The sequence below is a fragment of the Rhopalosiphum maidis genome, chromosome 2 (assembly GCF_003676215.2).
Source record: "Rhopalosiphum maidis isolate BTI-1 chromosome 2, ASM367621v3, whole genome shotgun sequence".
Lineage (NCBI taxonomy): Eukaryota > Metazoa > Arthropoda > Insecta > Hemiptera > Aphididae > Rhopalosiphum > Rhopalosiphum maidis.
The window spans coordinates 51472232-51494191 of NC_040878.1; the positions used below are offsets into that span (position 1 = coordinate 51472232).

General features: G+C 29.0%; 1 protein-coding gene across 1 annotated transcript in view; it reads right to left on the bottom strand.

Moving 5' to 3' along the window:
- Positions 1-5552: 5552 nt before the first annotated feature.
- The window catches only part of LOC113552058 (nuclear receptor-binding protein), a 50728-nt gene continuing 34320 nt past the window's right edge, over positions 5553-21960 (bottom strand). Inside the window, exons 2-10 of the mRNA XM_026954723.1 lie at positions 13774-13998; positions 12687-12817; positions 11231-11325; positions 10683-10766; positions 9194-9478; positions 8336-8489; positions 7304-7511; positions 6927-7046; positions 5553-6290 (exon numbers count right to left, since the gene is read on the bottom strand). Of these exons, the coding sequence (XP_026810524.1) occupies positions 6087-6290; positions 6927-7046; positions 7304-7511; positions 8336-8489; positions 9194-9478; positions 10683-10766; positions 11231-11325; positions 12687-12817; positions 13774-13998 (1506 nt within the window). The 3' untranslated portion in view covers positions 5553-6086. The remainder of the gene's footprint in view (positions 6291-6926; positions 7047-7303; positions 7512-8335; positions 8490-9193; positions 9479-10682; positions 10767-11230; positions 11326-12686; positions 12818-13773; positions 13999-21960) is intronic.

Here is a 21960-nt window from a genome sequence, read left to right on the forward strand (position 1 = left end):
GTATAAATATTATACATCATATGTGTATATATAAAATGAACAATTAGATTTTTATAAGAGTTACAAGTTTACGACTTACTAGGTTTAGGTTTATTCTTCAACATTGTTTGTGCTTACTGCTTATAGTATATAATCATTATTTTATTATCACTTATAGGTTATAGAGATATTCTAGTCTATTAACTGAGTGCTTATAATATAGTTTACGAATTTCGCCGAATTACATAATAATATAATAATGGTTTGCAAAATATTTATTGAGAAAATTGAATTGCCGCATACCCTCAAGCATAACAGCGTAAACTGGATGCGCGAGAGTGGCAAACGTCCTGTAGTCTTTTTATTTTATTATACATGTTATATATATCAGAATCACAAAGCTAATTGATTTACCTAATATTATACCTATACCATAAGAACTTTATTTAATAAAACACCAAAAGTAACGGTAAATTATAAAACAAACCGTAGTTAGCCACTACTTACCTATATATCATGTAATTTCCAATTCTCAAAATTCGTATGTCACTTCCTGCCCTATAAATCAGCTATATTATATTTAAAAATTGAGAAATCGGAATGCGAATAAATTCATTATTAAAAATGGAAGTATGTTCGGTAAATTACCTTGTATAGTTTTATATAAATTATCCGGCTTTGTTCTTTATAATATGGTAGGAGGTGAATATTCTTTATGGTACGTTTAATAAATTACACGATATGCAATGATATACTATATACTAAATAATATGCTAAAAAATCAGCAGTCCACTGTAGGCTTCAATTGAAGAAAGTATTACAAAATACAAAATAAAAAAATCATGTAATCATTAAAATTATGACTCACTGAATTCTGGTATACTGAAATATATAAGTATATCGTACATCCCAGGTCAAAAATTTAAAATAGGTTGACTGTAATACATCGGTACAGGGAAAGGTATTCTCAACACCTATGTAATGAACAAAAATCTTGGAATAATCTAAAAACCGCACTGTAGATAAACCGAAAAATCTGTATAAAATATTCCTTTCTATTGAAAACAATTTAAAACAAGTTTAGTAGTATCATTAGAAACTTTTTACATAAAAAAGGCCCATTCTTTAATATATACAGCATTATAAAAGGATAACATATAATACTATACATCACAACTCCCTATAGGGCCATATATCACCCTTAGTATATCTACATTGTTAGACAGTTAATATATATATATATACATTAAAGGTAAGCAGTTTTAAAAAAATTATTTATAATGTATTTCCTTGTTAATTCTGTGCAATTTAATATTAATTCGTTTTTTTAAAAATCAGTAGTTCGTCTATCATTATAATTGAAATTTAATTTCAAACGAATACATTTTTCAAAATTTTAAATAAATACAAAATAAAATTATTATTATTATTATTGACATAACAGGCTATTTAGGCTTACGTTCCTAGTTCTTATACCAATAAAGAAATTGAATGAATTAACTAAATATAAAAAATGTTGAACTTATTTGTTTGGAATTGAATTTACTCAGGGAAAATTGTCTAAATATATTTTTTATAAAATAATGTTAAGATACGCAGGTGATTAAAGAATGTAAGAGTACCTTTCTGATATTTTATTTTATCGACAAATGATGACCTCGTCGCGCCAAGCATAGGCAACATATGATACATCACTAAGTTGGAACACCTGCAAATAGATAAAAAAAATTAAGTACTTAACAGGATTTAATAGGCATAAATTACAAGTGAATATGTATTTACAGGCTACCAATCGACAGCCAGTTCTGGACATCGCTCGAATAATGATAGTCTGAAATATTGTCTGAACCCTTGAGCCATATTTTGTATTTGTTTATAAAAATGCCAATATTTGTAAATATTTATACATTTTACTTTGAATTTTTTCAAAAAAACTATTTTTGTTGTTAAAAAAAGTTAATAAAATTAAAAATAATTTAGTATGATATAGTTGAAACATCATACACTAAATTTAATGAATTGTTCGAAAATCGAAAACATAATTATGTATTTATGTCAGTTGATAAAATAGGTCTAGATCATGACTTTAGATACAACTATCTAGTTTGAATAGAATACATTTTAATTAATGTGCAGTGCATGTTTTTGTGTTCAACGCAAAAAAGTGCCTGAATTGAAGAAATAAAATAAATACCTATCGTAGTATGAAGTATTTTTAATTAGCCATATTCATTCTAATGCTTATTTGTATAACATATAGTACATTAATAATATATTACATATATTAATATGTATTAATATTGCATATATTAATGCAATGGATATAAATATATAATAATATCAACTATATCATTGATATTAATATATTATGTATCCGAAGATTAATGTATAAAATATAATCTAGTAATTCAGATATAAATAACGTAGCAGCACATAGTGGAACAATAAATTATACGCAAACTATGAACAGCAAAACGTACTACTTCTCCACGATCCTAATTTAGCAATAAAATTGTATAGGACAAATTCCGAATTATAATATCGTTGTTGTCACTTATGTCTATATATAAATATTTGTAAACACGTATCCATAACTTTCTATTCAACAGAACATGAAGAATAAACAATAATTATGGCTTACATAAAAATATATAATGATATAGATAATATGTAGAATGTTGTTCTTTCATATTATTAAAAATTAAAGATTTTTATGTTTTTAATCTTTCGATCGCTTTGATTTAGTTTAATTGCATGAACATGTTTAACTATAAAATTTGAATTTTGTAAAAGTAAATCTTCATTTTTCACTGTCTATTATGTGTTACAAAAGTCTCACAAAATTCTGTATTTATTGAACTTATAATTATTAACCAAACGTATTAATCCATTGTTAATTTTATGAAATTCAATAAATAAAATAATTACTTACATTAATGATGACTTTATTTAAATTATAATTGTTCTCCCGTTTTTAAAGTCTCCTAGTTGAAAGCAGTAGATAGGTAGTTACTTAAATAATAATTTGGACTAAAATTTACAAAGTATAACTTCAGCAAGTATTTGTTATAGTTCTATACATATTCATAAATTTCCGTCCATTATAAATATAATTGATTATATTATTATATCTAAATAATAAATAAAATACTTAATTACATAATTTATATACTCAATTATTTTATATACTATGGTTTATAGGTTAGGTCACCTATTCAATAACGATACAATACCCTTGTTTAATACAAATCAATACTTTTTGGTAATTGTTGATATGTTTAATTATTAATTTTAGTTTTTCGGATTATCCGCGGAATTCGCTTATCCATGAATGCCCTGCCACCTTATTCCGCGGATAATCGAAAGTACACTGTATCTTTAACAAAAGTGATGACACGCACTTATAAAACTTAAATACTGCAAATTATCTTTATGAAAATAATAAAAAGTGAATTCAGAATTTGACTCACGTTATGTCTTTTGTCATTGTCGCACAAAAATAGTAACAATACATAGTAATACGATTAAAATAAAAAATAAAATGCAAATAAGTAATCTTAATTAAAAAAAACTACGATTAACGTCAATATATGTGGTATAATCTAAAAAATATTATAATTTAATAATAGTATAACGTAACGTTTATCACATATAATTAAGTTTGCATAACAACCCGATTTTATACAATTAATATAATAATAATAATATATAATACTACATTTACTTTAATATTATTTTTCCATTTTCACTGATAATTTTAGGATTTGAAAATCAAAAATATGGAAATGTAATATTTTTGAAATAAAAACATGATTACTTCAGAAAAATGAATTACTTACAGCAATATATAAATATAAAATAAAATATGCTAGACTAACAGATCGTCTACGATCATGATTTTTTTTTACATATTATGAAATTCTTGATGGTTAGTTTGTATTAAATATATACACACTTTATTAAAATCTCTTCAAAACTTTTAAAATAGATTATAATAATTGAGTAAGTATGCAACATAATATATTTGTATTATAATCAATTCAAGTCAACTCATAATGTAATAAGTTATTACTAATAACTAAGGCTCAGATTTCAATGTATTTGCACCTTTTTTTTGGAATGTTTTACAAATTACAATGTAAGACTTTTATGATTTTTTTCAAGCTATACATGTGTTTCAAGTGCTCCATGTTATAACTATACATGTTTTTGCGGCATTTTTAACGATTTTTGTTTTTTTTAAGACTTTTTTTGACCTATTTCTCGTATCATGATTAAAATATTGAAATATAAACATAGTACATAATACAAATGTAAAATACATAGTGAATATAAATTTAATTTATCAAATTTAAGTTTTTACTCACTTTTCATATTTATAAACATATATAACGGTTATATGCTTTGTTTTGGATAAATTTTAATATTTTTATTTCATTAATATATAATTTTTGTACTTTAAAAAAAAACGATTTAATATAAATTCATGTTTAAATTCATTTTTTTTGAGAGTTTATAGGCCATTGAAGTGATCAGATTTATTTAGTTAAGAAACTTGGACATTTTAAAAGATAAAACTTATAAGTGCTGTTAAAATTCCTTACTAATTTGATTGTTAAACTGTTAAACAATATAATATCTTCATTTTACAATAAACTGAATTAACAAACTTATATCATTTTCACCGTAAAAATCACTATTCTGAGATTTTTTTGTTGTAAGTTAAGCTTATTTAATGTCTCTATTTTTAATTTCTTATTTGGTAGTCTGTTCTGTAATTCTAATATGGATCTGAATAATTGAGTATTTCTCATAACTTCATTTTGTATTATAAAATTTAAAATAACCACGATATTAATTAATAATAAACAAAGTCATTTAGTTGTAAGTATCACAGTTTTTAATTCATCATTAATAATTTACACGTAATATTCATCATAATATTCAAAAATCATAAGTAAAATATAATAAAGCCTAAATCTAATATATTTTCTCTTCTTTTTTTTTTTTTTTAATTAAAAACATATCACATTTTGAACGCAACACACCGTACATTTGTTAGGCGAATGACATAAATTGGTACATAGTAAACGTGTTAAAATTGTTCTACATGTACTCAGTGTAAATAGCGGAAGGTCATACGACTTTTGAGACCATACATAATATAATATAATATAATACATAATTGGCCGAAAAAGACAGGTAACTGAACGACGAGTTTGAGAAAAGATAATAATAATATGTTTAAATTATGAATGTGAACAATAATAATAAATAGAGCACGTTGAATAAAAGCATCAATAATAATAATTAAAAAAAAAAAATAATAAAATAAAATAAATAATTATATAAAAATTACATTGAGCGATTCTTTTAAAATCTTTTTATTATTATTTTTTTTTTTGTTGGAATGAATATGATGTGATTAACATCAATAACAATAAAAAGTGTACGACGGATATTGAATAATTGAATATAATATTGAGTATAATATAATATTTATTATATAAAACAAATAATTTAGGTGTCTTTTACCATATTCTAATTAAACATTATTTTATTATTATCGTTATCTTTATTATTATTATTATATTATTAATATTCAGTAAAAAATATTAAGCTTATCGTAATCGAATATATAATATACTCTCGTACATACATGCATATATATGTATGTATGTATATATATATTACACACGCATAACATAATGACTCAAGTCTACGTTTTTACGTTTTATTATATTATAATATTATATATAAGTGTAAGCATATATTTATACACATTATACATATGTGTGTATGTGTGTGTATGTGTGTGTGTGTGTGTGTTATAAAATCGACGAGTATAACGTATAATATGCAAGAGGAGGTCGTTTTTATTGAATTCGCTTTTGTTTTTCGCACGTTTTGTTTGGTTTGAATTGACGCGGATGAAATATAGTTGACGTTATCGTAACGATGACGCACTGTAATGTGTTTTTTATACTTTTTAAACTTGGAAGAAGCGAATATAAACGGTACGCGGTTCGTTGCCGCGGGATCGTCGTCGACAGACGACGGGTTGGACGAAACCTAGTGACCAACTTGAGTTGGCCACGTAGCTATCATTAACTGCCGTCGCGTTTTACTGGCGACCGTATGACGCTGGGCCTGGACGACGACGACGGAGTGGCAGGTGCTGACGATCGTTTCTGCAACGGTGGCGATGATTCGACTTCCACGGGAATTGACGATTGATCGTCGTCTTCCTTGTAACGAGGACCCTCGGAAAGTGTCTCTTCGATGATTACGTATATCTTGTCTTTGTCCGACTGCGAGTGAAAAAATCCGATTAATTGTTTTACATCACCTAATGATTTTATAACAATCTATCTCGATCAGGCCTGCAAAGGCGCACAGTAGGAAAAACGAGATAACATGAAAATATGATATCTATTCGAAAATATAGTTTACTGAAGTATACAGCATTTACAACTTACAAGGATATATACTTTATGCTAATTAGAAGCTAAGGCCACTCTAATTTCTAGGTTAGATTAGATTAAGAGTGTGTTGCGATAAAATAATAACCCTGCATAATAGATCCTCAAAATTTGTGAAAATAATTTTCATGCTTTAAGTATGTTGTATAAAAAACGTATAAATCAGTCTTCCGTAAATATTATCGATAAAACTTATAAATGAATCAAATAACTTGTAAAAATCGCTTATCGGTGAAATTTGAATGTATAACTGTAGAAGTGCATGCAAAAATAAGAACTCATGAAAATTACGTTTAGTTATAACAATAAAGTGGTATATGTACAGCATAAACATTTAGAAGTAAACGTGGTAAATATATTAATTTTTTCTTAAAAAGGTTTGGCAAAAAAATAGACTGGCTTGTTTGTCATTCCCCATCCCTCAACGAATTATCATCGTTGGTTCTATGTTTGAATCAAACTCACCTCGTTGATGAAGCCGAAGTGCACTAATTCTTGGGAGAGAGACAACGCAGTGTCCGCGTCTGTTATGGAACACGTTAGTTGACGATTCATTTTGTCATCCATCCGCAGTAGAATTGTCATCTGTTTGGAATAAAAATTAAATCATTAACAGTTTGTTCTTCATTTTGAGATCAATTTTACTAAGTATTTTATTATATAAAATATTTTAATAAATTATATGATGCATATTACGTGAATCGATTTATGTAACAACAGCACGATACACGAACTAGCAGTTATATAAACCAATACATATTGTTAAAAATGTCAATAAGGAATCTCTAGTCATATTTTCGTACGTGGCGAGATTAAATTATAATAATTAATAATATACCGACCATAAAGTCATTTTGAGCATCGTCTCGTGGTTTGATGTTGCACATCGTGTTGACGATACGTCTGACTTCGACGTCGATCGGCCCAGAACTACTCCTATCCGATGGGATAGACTGATCCATGGAACCGGTCGGACTCTGAGGCTGGTACGTAGTAAGCCGTACAGGTCCCGCTTCCAGGGCGTAAGCAGTCAACGGGTAAATGCCAAATCTATATTTATGATAAGATAGAACAGAGACAAAGTTATATTATATACAATTATTTGGACTGAACAAAGTTTTCATAAAAAAAAAAAGGAACAACAATTAACTTAACATTTTGTGTATATTATGTGTGCGTGTGGGAGAGTGGGTTAGAAGTAGGAAGTATTGCTCTATACAGTTATAATATGTTTATATAGGTAGGATGTGCTAATAAGTGGCTTTAGTTTACAATTGAATACAATTTTAAACGTTGTTCATAATTTATATACATATAATATAATATGTTAAGTGTTGAATCGGCTTCACCTAAATGCCGCCTCTGTGATGTTTAATAAACGAGGTGGAAAATTTATTTTTGAAACATGACATCCATCGATTTAAGTTAAATATAATGTATAAGATATAAACAGTCACTCGATTCAATAAATAATGTTAATCACCTATCGTAGATGAGTGATAAATTATGTTGGATATTTAGTTAAGACATTTTATTATTAAACGGTAAATAATATTATTTTGACGTCATGATTTAATGCATACATAAGTTGTCAAGACTAAGAATTATGCATAGTGAAATCAGTAAAATGTGCCAAGTTAAATTTCGTTTTTAACCTTATCGACTTACTTATCATTATATTCTACGAAATGGAATTTATATATTAGCCAATACTTTATATTAATTATATACATCATAAGTGTAGAAAATACAAAAAAATAGCAAATTCTATTATTTCCTAGTCTAAAATCAATAATAATGATTAATGATAAATGGGTATAGTTATATATAGCTCACTATAAAATATGAATAATTATATTAAGTATTCCACACACCTGACGTCTTCGACGAACTTTTCAAGCTTGTTGCTATCTGGGACATCAGACATTTTAAACTGGACCGATCGAGTTTCATCGTCGGGGTGCACAATGTCAGCAATTACTTTTTCTTGAGGATATACCTCATCAGACAGTCTGTCGGCAAAATGTTCTAGAAAATAGAATAAATAAATAAGATTAATATGAGTTTTAAGAAGGGGATGCGTTTATTTATGACAAATAATATAAAAAACTTAATTTGGTCATAAGATAATTATATATATCAATTGTATTTTTAATGATATTAATTATTATATTTGGAAAGTATATACTTATAAAATAAATGAAAAGAGTAGTTAACTAACATTTTCCAAGGTACATCTTCTGACAATTTATCTAAATTTAAATACTTATGTTATAAATAGTTATAATTGAGTATTAATCAAAAATTGAATTTTCATATAGCAAAGTTCTAAAACTATTCAAATTTGAAATATTTTATTCTTAAATTAATTTTTATAGGTATATGATAAACATTTTTTTTTATAATAATCATACTATTTGAAGTAGGCTTGTAATAAAAAATACATGTCGTCATCCATAAAATAAAAATAAAAAATTACAACGATAATAAATAGTAAAATTATATTTTTCTTTCAAAAATATTGTTTTAAATATTTAGTGTTTCTCGATTAATTCCTCATCTTATACCTATATTATATATTTATATCAACAGTTATTACAAGATTATTAGGAAAACTATTGAACAATATTTTAACGCAAATTTTGCGTTAAATTCTAACGTTATTTTTAATTTTTAAATCCTTCATGCAAACCCAAATATACCACAGACCCCAGAATCCTCGAAACACTTACCAGTCTTGACCAGAGCGTGCGCCGCGAGTAATTTCAACGCGTGCACCTCAAACAGTACGGGGTGAAAGAGTAACGTTCGCGCCGTCGGACGTTTCTCAAAATCAGCCGTTAGACACTGGTAGATCAGGTCCTTTTGCAATGGATCGTCTAGCGACTCGATCGTGCGGTTGATGTGGTCTTGCGTAACGAGCGTACCACTGTCGCCGTTGCCTTGTATCTCCAGCGTGGCCATTTCTAACGCACACATTCCAAACGCGTAAATATCGATGGCGGGTGTCACAAAATCTGAAATCGAACGATGGTTCTTTTAATAAAATATAGCCCCATAAAAGTTGAGAGAGACGCATAGTAGTGTACGAAATTTATAAGGCAGACACGCGTTCTATGATATAATTGATACATACAAACTGCGCACATAGGAGTGATGAATTTTTTACATCTATCAATCGATATAGTTCTTTCTTTTAAGTATTCTTATGTTTTTTTACGAAAAAAATAATTTCTGCAAATTTTAGGAAAAAAACATTTTGGGTTCTAGGTCGAGCATTAAAAGTGCGAAACGCGGATACTTTGTACAATTATATACATTAAGTATACATATAATATAAGTCAGAAGTCATGACCAATTTTATTAAAAATGTTATTAAATTCAAATATTATTTGATAAATCTAAATATCATCCAAATTTCTACAAATAATACAGAACTAGTAAGCACCTACTATATAAATATTGTATTGTTATTTCTTAATTGTATATGTTTAAATAATTATAGTATATATTTCTTATTGTTAAAAATATTATTTTTTTTCAACAATTTAATATACCTATTGAAAATATATATTTTACAAATATTATAGGTACGTACTTACATATTATACAAAATAAGTATTTTTTATACATTTTTGTTAGGGTTTTTAAAATCTAATGATTACAAAGAACTGATTATTTTAACTCGTAGTTTACATAGTTATTAATAACGTTTGTAACTTACTTTTTTTTTATATTTAATTTTTACATCATATATATTATATATACATACTTACTACTTCGTTTTATATAATTTTTAACATTGATATATACGTTATGTATATAATAGTAGAAAGTGTCTGCCTCTTTAAACTTAAATTTTTATCTAACCGTATAAAGTAACCACATTATGCAGTTTTAACAATGTATCGTACAAAATGACAGCTTTATAGAAGCTATACAACTTTTTATTTGTAACCATTTGTAAATAATATGTATAATCTGTGTGTAGTAATTTAATTGGATGTGGAACTTTAGCGCATATTATTGGTGTTTCTATGAGAATTGATTAAATCGCTAATAGGTACGTTTGAAATATCTTAATTACTACAGCTATATTGAAATCATAAAAAAATAGCGGTCTAAGTACAAAACAATATACATGGACATGAAAAAAAATGAATCATTATGTAGTTTTAGTGTACCTATCTTAATAAATATTATTGAAACAAATTAACTTACTTCCACATTCAGGTGCAATAAAATGCATGTTTTTCATGTTTTCCCGGCAAGTCTTGATGTGCACATGAATGGTGTCCGGAGCAACTATAGTTTTTTTTTTTTTAAGAAAAGAATCACTATTAGTATCGTCGTAATCACAGTCGTGCGTCAGCTCGATCCGACCGCATGTACGTTTAACCCAATCATGTCCGGTCCTGGACAACCCACGCGGTCCTTAACGCCGGATCAATGTATACATCGCGAACGCGTTTACAATCCTACACAGAAATATGGGGTGGCCCTAGCATCGTCATTGCCTAGGACCGTCAGTCGGCGAAAAAGTACAGTGCGGAACGTTTCTTAGCTTTGGCACTGAAAAACAAGATTTTTTCCGTTTTGTTTTTAAACCATGCTTAGTATCATAACAATTATCATCACCTTCCATAATAATTGCATACTGCGGTATATATATATTATAGGTATGTTATAATTTCTAATATTTTTTTTTATATATAAATTGTTTGGTAATGTTCCCTTACATGGCATGTTTCGCTCGTGCGGTACTTTACCTGATCCTATTTTCACGAGTCCATTGTGTTGGATAAATATCGTGTCACAGGTCAGATTCCCATGGATGATGGGCGGTGAACATGAATGCAAGTAACTGAAAAACAAACCACAACTTTTGTTTTTGTTTTTTTTTTTTGTTTTTTTTTTGCTTTTGGGCAGCGGTGGTCTTTTTCATAGACACACACACTACACGGCTGGATAGCACAATTTTTTGCCCCGTAATTTTGGACGTTCGTTATTCTACACAGAAAAAAAACACCAACTATTGGCGGTTGTCCGGTCGGACCGGCGGCGCTCGGGATGACTATATAAATTATTCGGTCTCATAATATTATATAAAATATCATAATCATAAATTACTGCTAGTGCACAACACAATACACACACATATATATATATATATATTTGTTAAAATATATATAATATACATACATACATGTGTACACGTAACACAATAAAATGTACAATCAAAAATAGTAAAAAAAAAAAAAATTGTATATATGTATTATAAATATTATTTTATAATTGAGCGCCAAAACAGCAACAGACGAACATAGCAAGATTTTGTCGAAGTAGTCGAAGAATTGTTGTCGCCTGCACTTGCGACGAGGGAAGCAAAACCACAACGACTAAAACATTCTCCGACAACACGCACGACCAGCGACTATATTATGTATTACGACTGTACAAATAATATAGCTGGTAGACTATATTATATTATATTATTATTATAATTAGTAGTAGTAGTAGTAGAAGTAGTATCTAATTGTATTATATACACAGGTCGTGTGGTGGTGGTGACAGCAACGGTGGTGTCGGTTTGGTGAATCATTTTTTCATATTGATTATATCTCGATTTGTTTTTTTCTTATCATTTTTCGATTTTAATCCTTCTGAAAAAATACAATTATACACTCACTCACACACACAAATTATAATTGGGCGTGCGCGTATGACAGGAGATTATTGCCATCAGTTGCGATCTCGCTGTCCCAAAGGTGGTCTTCCACATCTTCTCTTGAGTATAGTGAATATTAGTTCTGCAATCAACGGCGGCTACGATGACGGCGACTATTCCAGTTATACCAGTATGATATGTTATTATAATATTATTTTATGTTTATCGAGTATTTATTATACTGTTTTATTATTATACTAGTTATACTCACATATCTATTATTATTATATATATATATACAATACCTAGCTATACATAAATATATATATATATATATTGCATAATGTATATACTATTGTTTTGTTGTTTATGTAGACAAAATACATTATTAGTTATAAGTACACGAAATATTTTATGTTGTTACTCGCTATTCTATAAAACGTAATGTATACGCTTTGCGTCGGTAACGGAAAAGCGCAACGGTAACGTGAAGATTAAAAAAAAAGTAGAATGATCCTAATACCAACAGGATCGGAGTGTCCAGTGCTAGCACATACCTTAGGGCCGATAGGATTTGCGTGCACCATCGTTTCCACGCGGTCAGTGAAATCTTCTTCACGTTGCGTTTGGTACGTTTTAGGAACTGTTTCAACGAGCCAGAAGACATGTATTCTGTGATGAATATGACCTGCGCAAACACACAATAGACGTATACGTCGAGGTTAACGGACGTAATTTATAAGCAATATTGAACAATAAATTATGAACAAGGTGATTTTTTTGTAGGCTCCAGTTTTCCGTGATAAAGTAACATGGCATGATAGTATTTATGTGATATGCAGCCGTGATGTAGGCATCATCATGTTGTTTTGTGGAGTGATCATATCAATATACAATATTATACGCATTGAATTGACTAATCAGATGAGGCGCAATTTGTGTGCACAGTCCATCATATACGGAAAAAATATCATCAAACCATGTTACTTTTATGATAGTTTTTCCCTTTCATTTTTGAAATAAAATGCCTATAGTTAATCACATTTCTGATAAATAACGTACAAATAATAAAATATCGAACCAATAATTAGTTATTTATATTATTTATAAAAGGATTTTATGTATTAGCAATTTATACGTCGTCTTGTCTCCCAGTATTTGTTTCTATCCTTGAAAACACATAGAAATATAGAGTAACTTTAAGGGTTAACATCAGAAGAAGAAAAAAATATTTTTGTTATTAACATTTACCGACCAAATGATTGCTGAGCGTCTACTATACTACGTCAACTAAATCACACCGTGAGCACGTACGTGAAACAATAAAGTATAATATGTTTTTAAGAAGCGCTTATCATTATTATAATATATAATAAAAAATAGAAATTGCTTGATGCAATTTCAAAGGGACCACATAATTTGATAGCATTGACTGATAGTAGGTTATATACAAAATTATAGACAAAAACATAGGCATTTTAGTTAGGACTTAAGATTTTGTACGTATAACAATTAATACGATAAGATTAATGCTAGATGTGTTAACCGATGATTTACTTAACTATTTCTACAGTATATATTTGTTTTGTTTTTTTTTTTAATCGGTGGGAGGGGCAAGAGGATTTTCGATCATATAGTAATTACGCGTGGTTTGTCGTTGTGCGTGTCCGTCCAGTACCGATGGAAGTTCACGATGTTGGGATGCTGGAGTTGTGTGAGACTTTCAAACACTTGTCGGATCTTGTCTTCTTGGGCCTTGTAGTTTTTGCGCTCCGAGAACTGCACCTCGTTCCACACCACCTCCACGCCCTCTTCAGTGTCCATGGCCAAGTACGCGCAATCGATTCCGGGAACATCTCGTTGCTCCACCTACGAGAAAACAAAACAGAAAGCACCCGCGTTAATTATTATACACTGTCATGATTCTACGGACACAGACACGTGTCGATTATAATATGTGTTTTATATAAACACTTCCTATGTAATTATGTCGTCCATTAAACAATGTTCAATGGCATTATTATAAATAGGTACCAAACACTACAAAAATCGGTAATTCCTAAAATGTAAATGCTTGTATCGTACATGCCAAGGACGAATCTATACTGTGCGGTTTACGATAAAATACACCCCGGCACGGATAAGTGCTATGTGTGAAAAAATAAATCGATGTTGATGAATATCAAATGAAGTGTTGTAGACCTGTAGAGTATTAAACCTCTTAGACCTAATAAGCATGTTATGCGTGACACAATAACCCTCGATTCATCCTAGCAAAGACTCTACATCATGATGGACAACGAACTACATAGACCGCGAAACTTAACGGCAATAACGCAGCAACGGTATATTGACGTTCTGCCAATTGTTACACGACGTGTTCTGACGCAATTAATGACGTAAACGGAAAATCGGAATTAACAAGTGCAGAACACGTCCGTCGTTAATACATATATATTATATTATATTAATAAATATAATATATAAATTGTATTATACTTATTCGAGCTCCATACCACGAAACACTTTCCGGTTGCTATATAGAAGGGATGACATACTCCTTATCTGTGTCTCACGTGAATGCTTGTATTGATGCTATATAAAAATATAATTTTTTGGAATACTAAGCCGATCGCAGTCTCATGTGAAAAATTATTTAAATAAGACGAATTCGTCGAGTTTTACATCGAGAAAGAATATATAAGCGTATTTATATTATGTTATATGGTTGTATACTTATAACTGTAAAAACGTGGAATGAATTTTCGGGAACGATCAATACACTACAATAATATGTATTATATATTACAAAATGGAGTCGTAAAACTACAGCGAGAACGCGCAGCAGCTTCACTGCAGTAACACAAATTACAATGTCATATTCCTTGAAACTATAATACATTTAAGTTTTTAAAATTTATAAGCAATATATGACACATGAACGATAGATTACAACGAGTGTTCATGGAGTGCAGTACATTTAAGATAATTCTTGTATCTTAAAAATTAACATACTCATAACTCGCTTAAAATTTAAATATTGTAAAAAAGGACAATCAGAAGGACGAATTCAAAAAATAATTGTCTATGCTATAAAATATCTGAACACATACTAACTTATTTTAACTAATTTATTCTTTAGAATACAGTAGATTTTATTATTAACATATTACAAATATATTGCACAGTATATTTCCGTTCAGCAAAACCAATTTTGTGTTATTAGATTAAACATTTAAATAGTACTCTAATTAAAGTGAATTAAATACATTTAAAAGTAAGAATATGGTATCTGTTTGTACGGTGACTTTTTACGAAGTTTTAATTTATATTTTTAAAGTATGCCAAATATTGTAATTTAAAAATGTTTATAATTCATTTTATTATAATATATATATATATATACATCATTTTATCATTTATATATATAAATGATAAAATCACACTAATATGAAAGTCAATAACACGTATAAGTATGACGTTTTCTTAAAATGTTTATAAAAAACTAACTCTATTGGTTACACTATTAAATTAAAAATATAAGTCTTCATTGTGAAAAATATTTGAAAATTATGAAGGTAAAAATATAAATTGTTTTTATAAATATTAAAATTAAATTATTTAAAACTATTCTGTAATTAAAAGTGCTCTTATACTGCATTGTTAATTATTTTATATAATATAATATTATATACGACTGCAATTATGAAATTGTTCTCTACAACGTAGGAGCCGGCACGACACGTGCAGCGTCTTGCACAATGACAATATTTACTTACATATTCTTTACTATTATACAACAGAGAAAAAAACCCGCTCACGAGTTTGGCATAAATCGATATATTATAATGCGACGACTAACTACTGCGACGGAAAACATCTTTGAGGTACGGATAGAGTAAATTCATTAGTCATAAGTACCTATTTAATATATAATTGGAACACCTCAACGAACACGCTATGTTTAAGGTGTAATTCATCTAGCTTATTGTTGGTAAAAACACTAAAAACCAACGAGGAAACTGCGTTTTACGATATTCTGGCATAATAATATAGTAAACTACGATATAAATAAAAACAACGAATGCAATGATCGATTAGTTATTTTTTCAAACGTCTGCACGAAAACATAAAATAAAAACAAGGATATAATAACAAAGATCACGAAAATTTTTCGAGATACAAATGTACAAAACACACGGTATTATAAGTAGTGTACAATTTAGTATTTACATATCATCGTTGTACATCCCCTTTAAGTATATCCATATCCATATCCTATGTGTGAACGAACGATATAAAAACAAACAATACAGCGATGGCCACTATAATTATAATATAGTATGTAGTATAACATATTAAAAGCATTGTCGTATAATCGTAAAATTATCTGTATAATTAATATATTTTTTATAAAGGTTTTTATAATTGTAGGTACATTATTAAGCAGCATTTGTACAGCAATCGATTATCAGACTTGGTTATAACTTATAAGTATATAATAATGCGGTAATGGACTTTTGAGAATAACACACATTAGACTAGGACTACTAAAAGACTAGGTAATAGGTGCACCTACTATATAGAGATTACGTTTTAGTCCTCGATTATATAGTTTTACAGGTGAATGAATGGAGTCCAAGCTTACACTTAAACGCGTTCCTTGAAATTTGTATATTATTGTATTGTTAATATAAGGCTTTCAATACAAAGGACAAGAATTTTCTAAGCCAAATAGTTTAAATAGATGAAAATTTTAAAAATAGGTTATATTATAAACTATTATATACTTACGGTAGCGTCAATAGCTATTAATGTTATGTTACATTATTCACTAATTTTGCTCGATTGGGTGACTTATGATCAAAAACATATAGTTAAATGCCATAGATGTTTCGTCCATGTAGTTAAATTATCATTGCAATAGGATATAGTGTGGTTTGGACTCGTTTTGATTATAACATATAAATATACACATATATTATATATATATATATATATATAGACCGGATATGAAAATTATATTCGAACATTTAAGTCCTAGTTATAATTACGCGGCGCTATTGTTTTTAGTCGAAAATATGACATCGAGGATGATTTGCGTCATATTAACGGAAAACGCGACGCCAGTAATCACTCTCAACGAGTGTTATTAATTATTATTTGACACATTTCGCAGCTATAAGCTTCTTGGCGCCGTATCATACATCTTTATTCGACCTGAGACAAGCTTCGACAAGTTGTCTACAAAATTCAAACTTAATGGTTACAAACAAAGATTACTATGTGCACATAAGTCGAACTGATGTTGGCTATATCGATGGAATCATTACTCGAGTATTACATTAATGGGTTTTGAAATGTAAAAAAAAATGTATACTTTGAATAAAGATAAAAATTGTTTTAACTGGCTTAAAGACTACAGACATAGATGCTCTCTTAAATTCTAGACGAAATATTATTACCTAACTCTGAGATGACAATGATCCTTCTCTTATCAGAGATAAAATTATTCCAAAAAATCGTCTAAAATATCTTTTAATCACATGAATATAAAAAAAAATTGATAATATCCATTATATTAATCTAACATCAAATAAAATGAATTTATTAGAAATATCAATAACTATATCAGTTTTAGCGTATATAATATATACAAAATGTTTTAATTAATAAACGCCTTTATTATTTTAACAATTTATCCAGTTACCTAATAGTTGCCTATGCTGTAGCTGTAAGAAAAATAAGTTGAAATTCTCGCCATTGAACAAACCAATTATGTTAAATTTTCGCAACGTTTCCTAAACGTTCACTTCGACAAACAACAACTTCTAACGATAATCGTATTTTTAAAAACACGGCCATTAAAAACGAACATAGGTATGACAATTGTTATCGAGACTACGTCACTTTTGACGTGTAATTTGAACAATAATATTATTACATTTTAACGCAGAAACAACGTAAACAACAATATGCATGTAATACGAATGGTTTCAAAATAAACTAAATATGAGTGAATTTATAATTGTATACAATCGTGAAAAGGATTCAGAAGTGGCAATAAGATAGCGACCTATAATCTCCTTCGTAGTATCAAGTATACATTTTACATTTTTAAAACACCGTTCATCTGAGCCAGTCACTGGCAAGACTCCGGGGCTATTTTGAATAAAAAAATCAATCACAAGCTTTGTGATAACTTTCACAACATTACTGAAATGCTGTAGAAATAGGTAAATAAAAGGAATATCTGTTATAGTATTTAGTAAAAACTATTTACCCAAATTATTTTTATAAAATTCATATAAGAAAATAAAACAAATTGATTATTTATTTTTAATTGATACAAGATATTTACAATATTTTTTTATTGTTCAAATTATACATAGTTTAAATTAGCGTTAAAACTAGGAACATGATTTTCTTTTGAGTATTTTTTCGATGGTGTTTTGTTCACGCCAACCCCGAAACTCGACCTTGCGTACACTGTGCTGTTGTTTTTACTTTGATTCCCCCTCCACCCCTTATAAAATGTATAAATATGTATATTTTGTACATACACGGTCCACCGGAGTCAGCCTCGTCACGACGATAATAATATACAGAGACATCGTTTGATTCGAAAATAGACGTGCGCGCAATTTAATTTTTGCACAAAGCACAATCGGCCAAAAACTTTTTTCCTCTTGCATAAAGCCATATGGTTTATTATACATATACATGATATAATGAATCTAATAGCACGCGATATAACGATCGCGTCGTGATGTCGGCCTTAAGGCATACACACTGCTCTATGTTGTCGTCATTACTATTAAAACTGTATGGTAAAAAAAAAATAAAATACACGCGGATTTCATTGACGAGGACACAAACTAACCGCAAAGGCATATTTTAACTGAAAAAAAGTTTTTGTTCGACTAATCGAGTGCACGAATTTATCTTAAATACATGCGACGACGACACACTTCATCATATTATATATACAAATCGAAATACTTGCCAAATAACTGTACCGATAAACGACATTCACAACTACTGAATTCAAAACCACTTTTGACTCGAGAAAACGGTAAAAATATAATATATATTATATTGCATGGTATATTGTAGTGATGAAGTCACTGTTTTCATGTGAGGTATGAATCTTATAAAGAAAAACGATTTTTCACAGGTCGTTTAAGCACTGTTGGTAAGTACTCGAATTTGCTTATTAAAAAATTAACATACGTATACGTTTAACCTCAACCCTGAAATCTTAACGCCAGCAGCGCACGGACGATTAATAACATTTGCCGAAAATAATTTCGGACAACGAATGTGCTTAAATAACGTACGGCCATAGAATGAAAAATAAAATGTAAAAAAAAAGGAAACGCACGAGTGACGAAACTTGGTGATTTCGAGAAAAACAAGCTATATTATGTGTGTACGTGTAAACATATTTACATATATACACAATTTTATAGTCACATTTCGTACTCGGTTAAACACTTTCATTTATAATAATATCATTATCACGCATCATACAATCCTACCGTTAAAATAATATACAATATTATATTTTACACAATAAAATTTGCTAGCGTATTCCAACTGTCGAGTTCTCGACGGGAAATTTAAATTATTGCTACCGGTGTTTATCGCACCCCGTTGTAGTGTTTTATTGCCGAGGAGTTATTTCGAAGAAGCTATAACATATCTGTAGTATAATGTATTGAATACACTCACACATTATATATATATATATGATAAACCGTTGTTTTTCGCAGAACGAAAATAAATTAAATTTCGGTGTAAATATAGCGTTCTTGGATGTTATAATCATAAGTGCGAGTCTTCTCATTCGTGACTTCAAAACGGCAGCGGTGACAATATATTATTATACGTATTATTTATTTAAAAAAAATATTTTAATAAACGAACAGATTATAATGCGTTTGATCTCATCAACCTTCCCACGTATATATAGTATATATATATATAGAGCCTACTTTCGTTGTAACCATCTAACTGATATTCGTTCGTTCGGTGCGAAATGCTATTATAGTACTATTATACCAATAAACTCGTTAAAATACAAAACATTACCTGTTTGTCGTCATTACTCGTACATTTTATTGTAACAGTATAGACATTAAATCATAACAGGGCATTGCGATTTGCGTTCGATTCAGAAATTCAATTACTTTAGTCGAAATGAGAAAATCTCAAAATACACTCCTGATTGACAAAGGTTAGGTTAGTTTTCCTTTACGCATTATGTCCTAACATACTAACATCCCAATATTTTACATCCACGTCACAAATCATTAATCAAGCGGGTAGGTAGTAGGTACGTTATAATTAAATTCTCGATTATAATATTCTGCTGTTTTATCATCGTGTATAGTGAAGCGTTACTCGAAAAGTATTTATGTAATATCAAATCATTTATTGCAATATAGACAACTTTCGTACGTTACGTTAAGGGTTGTTTTCTTCTATATAATAATGCTGGAGCCGAAGACACGCTACTCTCGCATAAATTACACGCCATAACAGTATACACCAACGAATGTAGACTATAATAGTATATTAAACATTACGGATCCACTTTTGATAATTAATTTAAAATGAAAAACGCGTCGAAAAGCTTTCTGCAGAGGCGTTGAAAAACTCATGCGTGGGATGCAAAAAAAAAAAACAAAAGTAACCTGACACTGTCGGTAAAAAAACTATCGGGTATAGAGCGCGTAAAATGACTAATATTCTCCATTCTCGGTCGTTTTTTTTTCATTTCCGTCTCGTAATATTACACACAAAACACATACACATGCGCTCGAACACCAGTAATACAACACCTTGTCGTATAATATTATATATAGAGTCAGTCGTAAATAACACAGGAACGGGGTAGGTACACCTTATAAATAGTATGTAATATACTGCAACAGTTTTGTCAATACACTATGCCACCGCGTCGTCGCCACAATAACAAATAACATAAATATATATTATTGTGTTATGTGCAACTGCGATAAAATCGTGGTAGTTGTGTTTACCCACCAAAGGGAGTGAAAAAATTCATTATAGCATCGAGTCAGGTCCATAATACTCTATAATATGACGCTTCATTGTCAAAATGCAGTAAAAAAAACTTCCTAATCGATGGGACAGATGAGTTATTATTATTATTATTTATTATATATCTACATATTTTTTTTGTCATCAAGATTTCATCGCAATAAATTTTATCTACAACGAACATGTGTTTCATTATCATAAATTGTACATCGTAATATATATATAATATAATTAAATTAATATAACATTTTAATTAAATTTCTGTTTATGGATGTTTAATATTTTTATATATCTAATATAATAAAACAGACTATTATATATGTAGATTGTTTTATTTTTATTTTTTTGATGCAGTATCACTATCAATTCACCGTATTTGTTAGTGCGATAACTTGTTTGCCTTATAAAATATTAAATACCTGACCCATATGCGATACGCATCAAAATCAATTATTATCAAATATTATTGAACGTGTATAATGTTCATAACTCTCGGTGGCATATTGAGAATCTTGTCCATAAATCACAGATAACTTAAATAATGTATGTTATTATACAATGAAAAAAAAAAACAATTTCTCTTTCCGACGTTTGACAAAGTATCACAAATAGAAAAGATACCCAATATAATATAGTAAATATACAATATACGGTACATGCGTGCATGCACCATGCAAATAATTTCAAAAAAAATTATACAACGCGACAACGTTTAACGGAACAGATTGCTTATGTTAAGACCGCGTGCTCAATTGACGGTTA